This window comes from Bidens hawaiensis, unplaced genomic scaffold (assembly GCF_021521415.1).
Source record: "Bidens hawaiensis isolate Kalapana, Puna unplaced genomic scaffold, B.hawaiensis_p1.1 tig00041022_1, whole genome shotgun sequence".
NCBI classification, from domain to species: Eukaryota; Viridiplantae; Streptophyta; class Magnoliopsida; order Asterales; family Asteraceae; genus Bidens; species Bidens hawaiensis.
Genome location: NW_027505687.1, coordinates 14,638 through 24,475, shown reverse-complemented (window position 1 = coordinate 24,475; position 9,838 = coordinate 14,638). Strand labels below are relative to the sequence as shown.

At 36.3% G+C, this 9,838-nt stretch overlaps 1 protein-coding gene and 1 pseudogene across 1 annotated transcript; one reads left to right on the top strand and one right to left on the bottom strand.

Moving 5' to 3' along the window:
- Window positions 1-2,102: 2,102 nt before the first annotated feature.
- Window positions 2,103-3,534, top strand: LOC143614774 (GATA transcription factor 19-like). The gene is made up of 2 exons (XM_077088107.1): window positions 2,103-2,516; window positions 3,220-3,534. The coding sequence occupies exons 1-2, from the start codon at window positions 2,118-2,120 to the stop codon at window positions 3,532-3,534; spliced, it is 714 nt and encodes a 237-aa protein (XP_076944222.1). The 5' UTR covers window positions 2,103-2,117.
- A 2,751-nt stretch (window positions 3,535-6,285) lies between these two features.
- LOC143614768 (protein RADIALIS-like 1 pseudogene) lies at window positions 6,286-6,532 on the bottom strand (annotated as a pseudogene).
- Window positions 6,533-9,838: the final 3,306 nt, after the last annotated feature.

The following is a 9,838-nucleotide window of genomic DNA, read 5'->3' as shown; positions in this document are numbered from 1 at the left end:
CCCACGGAAGTTCGATCTTTCCTCGGTTTGGCCGGATATTATTGGCGTTTCATCCAAATTTTTTCCAAGATCTCTTTACCCCTCACTTCCCTAACTCACAAAGAACAGCCTTATGAATGGGGATCCAAACAAGAAGAAGCATTTGATACTCTTAAACACATGCTTTGCAATGCTCCCGTTCTAACCCTTCCCGATGGAAACGACGACTTTGTAGTATTTTGCGATGCTTTTCATCAAGGTCTCGGTTGCGTTCTGATGCAACAAGGTCAAGTTATCACGTATGCTTCAAGGCAACTCAAGGTCAACGAGAAGAACTACACGACTCACGATCTTGAACTTGGTGCCGTTGTTTTCGCACTCAAAATTTGGAGACATTACATTTACGGAACGAAATGTGTGGTTTTTACCGATCACAAAAGCTATCAACACATTTTTGACCAAAAAGATCTCAACATGAGACAACGAAGATGGGCTGAGTTACTTAGTGACTACGATTGCGAAATTCGCTACCATCCCGGTAAAGCGAATGTCGTGGCCGATGCCCTTAGTCGAAAGGTTAATGTCAAATCCGTCTTGCTTCTTAGCGTCACCGTTCAAACCGATCTCCAAGCCAAAATCTATCAAGCCCAACGTACCTCCATTGACGAAGGCAACATGTACGACGAAATGTCATGTGGAGCCGAGCTTCAACTCGAAACAAAACCCGATGGCTTATTGTATTATCTCAATCGTTTATGGGTTCCCGATCGCAATGACCTTCGTATGGAGTCTAGGATCTAACATGTGCCTCCATTAAATTGGCTAGCCCCATATTAAGTTAAAATTTCCTAGTCACATACTTGAAAATAGGATATTTTGTATCAAATAATGAATACAAAGATGTTTGAAAATAGAAAAAAACGATAAGGATAAGACTAAACGTATCTACTGTATGCAAAATGTAAATAAATAATTTAACGGCTATAGCTAGTAAGGGAAAATGAGGTACTTTTACTTTCAGTAGTAACCCAAGATGAGAGTTTATACAAAATAAAATATTTATTGATGTATATCTTTAATACAAAAAGAATTATTTTATATCAAATACAACTCTGTTTTTAATGTAATTTATATTGACATGGTTTAAAAGATAAAATAGAATTGTACATTTAAAACTTCCAAACATTAAACGTTACATACTTTTCATTATTTTGGAGTTTCCAGTCTTTTTATCATTTTAGGGCTGCTTAGGTCGCTTTGAGACGTTCATGTTAGCCAATATGATGTATATTGCATCCTCATTGGACTTGAATAATAAAATGTTCGAGTTGAATAATAAAATGTTCGACTTTGCTTGTAAAAACAATATAAATAAAAACAAATTCAATAATGAAACTTAGAGACGACAAAAAGATACAAAGCTAAAAAGCAATCTACCAAATCCATCATTGCACTGTATATGTACTCCCATCTCCTTTTCTCCCTTTCATATGCAATATTATAATAAAATAACTAAATAATAATGCTAGTGTAATTTGATAAATTCGTAACCACACATCTGTATTTTTATATATTATACTCTTAAAATTTTTTTCCAACACAGTTTGAAGCTATTTTCATATCCAACTTAATCATTCTGAAATGGGATATGGGATGTCAATCGTTTATACTAGTTTAAGGTTAGAATCATCAAGCAACACCATCAAAGAGGAATTTGAACATAAGATCATAAGATATCAAGCTTCAATCGTCACTATACCTTGATCAGAATACCAACTTTTATAAGTCTTTTGATATCACAAAACTATAAAATATATGTTTTGAGGAGGCAAATGAAAGTACCAAAACATAATTTTATAATAAAATTTTGATAATTTTACTTTCTTTAAAAATGAGATGATTGCAAGGACAAGACAAAACGACAAAAAAACATATGTGGAATATTCAGTCCTGCAACTTCACTTGAACTGGACCCACTCATGTACACCTATATAAACCCCCCAACCCCCACCCTTTCATCATCACATCCCCTACTCTTCTATTGTTCACTGGTCCCACAAATCTTCATTTATTTATAGTAACTTACACAGGTTAACGTCACCCCTTTGACCCCTATTTCATCATCTTATATCACAACCATGAACAGGTGCACTGGTGCAACCATGATGGGTCCATGCTCATCTGGTCTCTACCATTATCATCAGCCAAACTCATTCTCTAACATGTTCCCAATGTCATATGATTATGACCAACAAATGTGTGCCTATGGGTCCTCTTCACCTTCTTCGGTGGATTGCACCTTGTCTTTGGGCACACCTTCCACTCGCTCGACACACGAGTATGAAAAAAGCTCGAAAACGCACCATGAGAAGCGTCGTGGGTCGAGTTGGTGGAACATTTTGCAACCTTCTAGTCATTCGGCTGCACCATCGCCTCGCAAAGCTAATCATGGCGGTGATAGTTTGTTTTCTAGGCGTTGTGCTAATTGCGACACCACTTCTACTCCACTATGGAGAAATGGACCTCGCGGCCCTAAGGTAATTTATTCTATTCAAAATAATTACATATTTAGGGGGTGTTTGCGATTGTTTATTTTCACCGACTTAAAACTTATAAACTTTTTAAAAAGTAATGAGGTGTTTGGGATTTCTTATATTGTGAGAGTAAAAGTTCCATAAGCTACACTTTTGTAACTTATTAACATAATGAAAAGTTATAAGAAGGTAAAATAAGGAATCCCAAACACCTCTTACAAAATACCATCTCAAATTATATATTCAGGATGTGCTATGGTTCCGAAGGATGAACTCGAAAAGGACATGCAATTCCAACAAGATTTCGTTGATGAAAAGAAATCCGTTTTTTTTTTAATTTATATATTCTATTCCATGATTTGAACAGGGGATTAGGTTGATAATTTTTTAGTTATTCACTGAATGATAAATTGGTGTAAGTAGATTATATATAAAAAAAGGATAAATTCATTATTTGAAAATTTGAGTTTTCAGATTTAATAAAATGAAAACTTAATCAAAATGTTCAAAAATACTTAACCAAAATGTCCAAAATTAATAAAATAAAATTTGTGATTCATTGAATGGTAAATCGTGATAGAGATACGCGATTTAAATAATAATACAAATCATTATTTGGAAATTTGGGTTTCAAAATTAATGAAATTAAAACTTAACGAAAATATTCGACAAAAAAGTTACTAACTGACCGTAAATATATTTGCAGTCGTTGTGCAATGCATGCGGAATTCGATACAAGAAGGAGGAGCGACGGGCAAACAAGGCAGCCGCAGCAACGGTTACTTACGGCAGCGATGTGACGGAGGGATGCCACCACCACCACCAATACATGATGAACAGTAACCAATGGGTTAATGATTACTCACAATCATCCGGTCATAAGACGCCATCATGCTACTCACCGGCGGCATCGAATGAGTTTAGGTTCATGGATGACGTGGACGACAGAGATTCGACGTTCCTTTCTTGGCGGCTTAACGTCACTGACAGACCAGGCCTAGTGCGTGACTTTACTAGATGAAAAATATAATATTATATATTATATAAAATATGACGTGGCGTGGCGTGCACTGCAGTCCCCCCATGATGACGTGGATTAGTGGGGTCGACGTTTTTCTTGTTTAAATTCTTTACGTTATGTCGATGTGTTAGATTTAGATCTGTTTAGCTTTAGTTTTCTAAGTAGCAGCCTTTTTTTCCTTTTGCCGGTCAAATTATTTTGTTCTTTTTTTTTTTTCTGCTTTAAACTAATATTAATATCTTTAGTCTTCTTTATTATTCTTTTTGTTCGCTCCATAACTGTATTTGATTTACTACTTATTAACGTACGTCATGCTTCTTGTGAAAGAGTAAACCGGCTTCTGCAACACTTTTTAGATGTATGATAATTATTTCGAACTTACTGTAACATTTTTTTTCATTTTATTTACTTATTCATGATTTACAATAAATATAAACTATATTTGAATCAAGGGTCTTCTATCTAAAAAAATGTTAGATGAAAAAGATAAGAAACAAAGATTTAAATTGAAATCCAGAATGGAAATAATTGCTCATTGCTCGGGCCTAGAGATTTTCATACACACATGAGTTGCAAATTAACTACAAAAATAAAAATAAGTAAATACCATCACTCAGTTATCAATCTTAAGTATCAAGGCTAATCGACGAGATCAAGATGCTTGGATACTTTGCATAGAGAACAGGTCGAACTCTCGTATTTTGAATGATCACAATATATGGTGTAGTTTTATTTTGATTTGCTAAAATAGTGGGTGGTGTAGTATTTCTTCTAGCACCTTGCTAGAATTCTAATCTTTTATACATTAATAAATCAATAATAATTCTTCAACGTTAAAAATAGTGATAAGTGCTAACATGGTTGGTACTGTTGTAGTTTTTCTTCCGCCACCTTGCTAGAAATTCTAATCTTTTACATCAATAGTATTACTCTTTAACGTTAAAAATTAATAGTAAAACGTAAAAAATCAACAAATGACCTCTAGGTCTTCAATTAGTAGTAACTATTGAAAGAGAATCATTAAGAGTTACTACAAAATCACGTTTTCTTAGCGTTTTCTACTAAGTCGAATAGTTCGTGCATTTCGTAATATATATATATATATATACACATATATATATCGTTTAACTGGTTGCTTTTCGATTATGGAGATGATGAAATATATTTGCTGGCACAGTTCATATGTGAATAGGGTTAGTTTTTGTATTTGATTTTTATACGCGTGCTTGATTTTCATTATTTGCTTTGCCAAAGATGTTTAACAAATTTCATACCAAAAATTTTATAAGCAAATTTTTTTCTATAATTTGTTCTATTAACAAATTAATAGAACATGACAACAACCTAAGAAAATAGTAGTGAATTTACACAGTTTTAACTAATACCCAATTTAATCATTAAAGGTGCGTGTAACACGCTAACAACAACAATAATATGCTGTTATTTCATTCTCCCTTAATTATCTCAACTATCTTTCTACCCCGATGTGATCCGGTTGCCGATCATCTTGTCAGTTGGCAAACATTTTCTGTGTCTAGATTCATGATTCGAAAATTAAAGAATTAAAGTGACAATGATAGAAGTTGGTTATCAATATGAGGTTATTAATTTAAGAATCATATTCTTTAAATTTGGATTTGGGATTATAGCTACCAACAGAGGGGAAATTCTTATTCTCATTTCACCAAGTTATCAAACGATTCAAACAGATATTATTGGTATCTTGGTCATTTTTGTTTAAACGACACTAAGTGTAGCTTAATTAATTATATCTCTATAATATAAATGATTTATTTAAAGCTTTATGTTAATTAAGTAGCTAGGTAACTAGTTCTGTATCTTCAAACCCACTGTCATGCACACTATAACTCCAAACACCCCTTTATGGAAAAGATTTATCATATTACCATATATATCAGTATATCACAATGTAACGCTTAAGCGAGACAGATTATCATATTACAACATTTGTTTCAACACATCAAACTTTTATATGCACTGATTATTATCGTTAAAACCTGACGGCCTACCTAACGGTTGGCCGGGAACCATACCTCTAAATATATATTTATTTGTAATCTAATCAAGGAAAATATTTTTCTACATTTATGATGTCAAACTATATGTTATATCCTTAAAAAAAACCGCTTCATTGTTTGTTTTTATATCTTTTAGAAAGGAGATATCATATATGGTTTTTTTTTAACATATTATATCTAAATATATTTTAAAAGTAACTAGACATGTGTGGTTACAAGACAAGTCTCACCATTGAATCAATAGTGGGCCGGTCGAGTTATCTTTCTAGTTTTTAAAACATTAATCTCAACTCTTAAGTTGTCAACATAACCACCATTTCCCTTAGAAAGTACTCTAATAATTTTCACTTAACATCATTAGCAATGCAAATTTCCCGGTAATATCTCTTTGTTGATGCGGCCAAGAGATTTGTGAGAGTTAGACGGAAGCCACTTTAAGCAAGTGAGCTATAGCCACAACATTTGGGATATGCTCAATTTTTGTGCCAGCTTTCCCGCCATAATTATTTTAGCGTCTTAAATATAAGATATCCGACATTGAAATATTATAGCTTATATAACGATGAAATTCAACAATATTACAATATATGAAATCATTCAGACATTACCGACAGATACATGATAGATCCGGCCGATGAAAGCGAATTGTGTATTTAGTGATCGATCATCGACTGAATCACATTATTGATTTACCTCATTGAATCAAAGCTAACTAACGTCTATAGTCGGGAAAAGGAACATTGCCGGCCTCGATGTGCCTAAGGTCTTGAATCAGCACTTCATAGTGTCTCTTCACTTCTTCTGTGGTTTTACCGCCCACCGCCCGAGCAATCTTTTGCCACCGATCGGGTGTATCGCGGTCAAAAACCGCAAGGGCTCTTTCAAATAGTTTGTTCTGTTGGGGTGTCCAAGTGGAGGTAGAGCTGCTTGAATACATGGAGCTTGATGCCATTTTGAAGTAGAGGAAATGATGCAGTCAAATGAGATGAAGTGAAGTCAAGGGATGGTTTGAAGGGTGTCATCAATGGGAGTTCCTTATAAATAGGAGGAAAAGTTGGTCCACTTGGGTGAATATATACACGCATCTTATTATGTGAACCACAGAAAGAGCAAAAGAGCATCTTCATAAAAATATTTTCTTCTATAATGTTTTAACTAGCCAGATTTTAAATATGGGAAAATGAACCAAAATAATCATTTTCACTAGTAATTTTAACAAAATTAGTCATGATTTGTTTTTGTTACATAATAATATCATACGACTTACCTAATTTTAATTAAGAAAGTGTTTTATTTTTCTTTCAAAAAATAAAAATAACTAACAAAATATTTCAGTTATTGAAAATTTTCCACATGACACACCCTAGTGTGCTCATGCAACGGATTTTGACTTGGTATAGCAAATAGAATTTACATGCACCAAGATTTAAAATCTGACATGCTAGGACTGAATTTTTATTTTGTGTTGAAAGACAGTTTTCTAACACTAGTTGGCTATTTTGTAAAATTTATTAGTCAAATGGGTCATTTTGATTTTTTTTTTCTTTAAAAATTTGTAATTTCTATATTCCTAGGATGTTGTTCATATCATCAAGGTATAGTATTTGAACGAATCCCTTTCGAGGCATCCATCGAAGTTTGCATATGGGCATCTGTAAGTAAGGACTAAGGCATCGATGGGCGCTTGCTAGCTTGCAAAACAATGACAACATTGTCAACAACAAAATGTCACATTCATCCTTGAGCACCACTTCATGAGTGTTTAAATAGTGATTATAATTACAAAACAAGTATTTACTAGAAAATTTAAGTAGTAAGTATATTACTTCGTATAATAAAGTGTAATATTTGGAGGGCCATTGTTTGCATATACATTATTTTAATTTTTCCTTTTTTACTCGTAGCTTCTTCATCGTTATCGTTGCTATTCAACGAACTTCGCTCCCCACCGTTCATGTTGGCCAGCCCCAAAGAAATTATGCAGACGACCAATCTCTCTTTCCTCTCACAATCACTGCTCCTCAAAACAGGTTTCGCTCTCGCGTTTCTCTTTTAAGTGCCTTTCTTATCCATTTCTTAGTCTTCCACACCGAAGCACATACTTTTGTCCTGAATTGATTATCACAAGCATTGGCGGATCCAGCATACAAACGGGTGGTTCCCCGGAACCACCCGAGTTTCGAAATAATAGTGTACGGATATATAGAAGACGCGTAGGAACCACCTTATAAATTAAGAGGGAACCACCTAAAAAAATTCCTGGATCCGCCACTGATCACAAGTAACTGACTTGATAAATTGATAAAAGATTTAAAAATAACAAATGAGTCTTGAATTAAACAATTGGAAAGTAACCTAAAAGTTTACACATCGATAGACATTATAGTCATCGCCTTCTTCTCTTATTGACACAATGTTGTACATCGAACCATCACAACCTTATGGGTATGTTTACAATATGACAACACTTAGATAGTTTCAAAGTTTTTTTTAGGTGAATGATCATTCTTATATCCAACAATCACCTACTTAATCATGACCATGTTGAAGTAATCCTTAACACTAAGTAGTTCTCTCATACTGATAAATTTGACTCTTGGGCCTTTATTATGACATCCGCCCGCTGAAAGTCTCCACCTGAATGTTTAACCGTGATTTCTTCATTCTCATTGCATTCCCTTATGAATTGATAGCGTGTGTGAAGAAACACTAATCGACCCCGGGCAGATTACGGATAATCTGGGGGTTAAATAGATGTTTCCCACGAGGGGTTAGATCCGGCAAAGATGGTTCTTCTGATAACCTGCAAAACAGACACCGTGAGCTCGTCACTGAGAAGGGGGGGTTCCTCCTTGTGACCACCCTCCGGCGTGAGAATCAGACTAGATTGCTCTTGAATATAAGTATATATTAAGAGATTGCTAGAGCAGATATCAGGTATAAGATGTAAGATACAAGATGAGATTAGATGATCATACCATTTGGGGTATTTATAACCGAATGTAGGTTTCCAAGAAGGTATAGCCGGCTGAATAGTATTCCTGTTCTACCAACTGTGGCCTACGCACGTGCCATGCTGGTAGTTGGTGGGTAGGCAGCGGCTGACAGTGACCAGGCCTGCTGTGTACTATTCCTTTTCCACCAACTGCAGGCTATGCACGTGGTATGACAGGAGTTGGTGAGTAGGTAGCGGCTAATAGTGACATACAGTACAAGAGCATGCTGCTCGCCATACTGTTGTCAATGAGCTGTCGTATCTCTGGTCAGATCTTTTGCCCATACCTCGTCAGGTACAGTACAAAAGATCCTCCAGTATCGTACGGACTGGCTTATTTGGGCGGGAGTATTCCCCCTCCCGCCTTTGTGCGGGATTGTTCCCGGCTTTGCTCATTCCTTCAGGTGACTACTGAATTATTGAGAGCTAAGTGCCTTGTGCGAGTAGCCTTGCTGCGCGGGTGGCCTTCCCTGATGGCTTGTATCCGCAGCTGCGGGAACAGGCGGAGTACTTCACCATTGGGAGGCATTTCCTGCGGGAACAGCTTGCGTACTGCGCGTAAGGACGTCACGTCTCTGAGCATGGTGGGTCCTGCGGATCCAGTTGGTTTCTGCGCAGACGTCTCTCTTCAAGGTGAGTCCTGCGGGTCCAACTGGGCTCTGCTGGGACCTACCTCTTCAGGTCCCCCCAGTCCAATGTTCTTCTCATGAATGTTTAATAAAGTGAGGTGAACTTTTGGACTTAAGCAAAGGGTTTTGAAAAGGGTTTAGTTTTAAGGTTTTCCATGGGGATTCTTCCCGCGGAAGTCCTAATGTCACTTGCAGAAATTCCCGACTTTCCTGCTTGATCTTTGGGTATGATGCGGGTAGGTCTGTAACCTCCTCGCAAGTCAGGAGCGTTGAGTCCCACTTGTGTGGATTCTCCATGAGGTTTTGGTAGTTTTGAACATAGTGATCAATTATGTTAAAACCACCAATTCCATCTTGGAGCTTCAAACAATGTAGTTCTCGACGTTCCCGCTATGCGGGGATGTTATTCCCGTTTCCGCAAGCATTGCCCAGAAGATCCTTCTTGGTTTCAATTCCCTGCGGAGCGCTAGGTATGTGAAGGGTTTTGCCTTGACACTGTACCCGCACTCGTCTTACGGTTACTTTACTTCCAAGGTATTCCTGGCGTCAATTCCCTGCGGGTGCTAAGTATGTGAAGGGTTTTGCCTTAACACTGTACCCGCACCCGTCTTATAGTTACTTGGTCGCCGAGGTATTCCTGC

Coding starts and splice junctions, on each gene's coding strand:
- LOC143614774 (XM_077088107.1), top strand. CDS start 2,118: ATGAACAGGTGCACTGGTGCAACCATGATGGGTCCATGCTCATCTGGT. Junction 2,517..3,219: donor ATGGACCTCGCGGCCCTAAG/GTAATTTATTCT, acceptor ATATATTTGCAG/TCGTTGTGCAATGCATGCGG.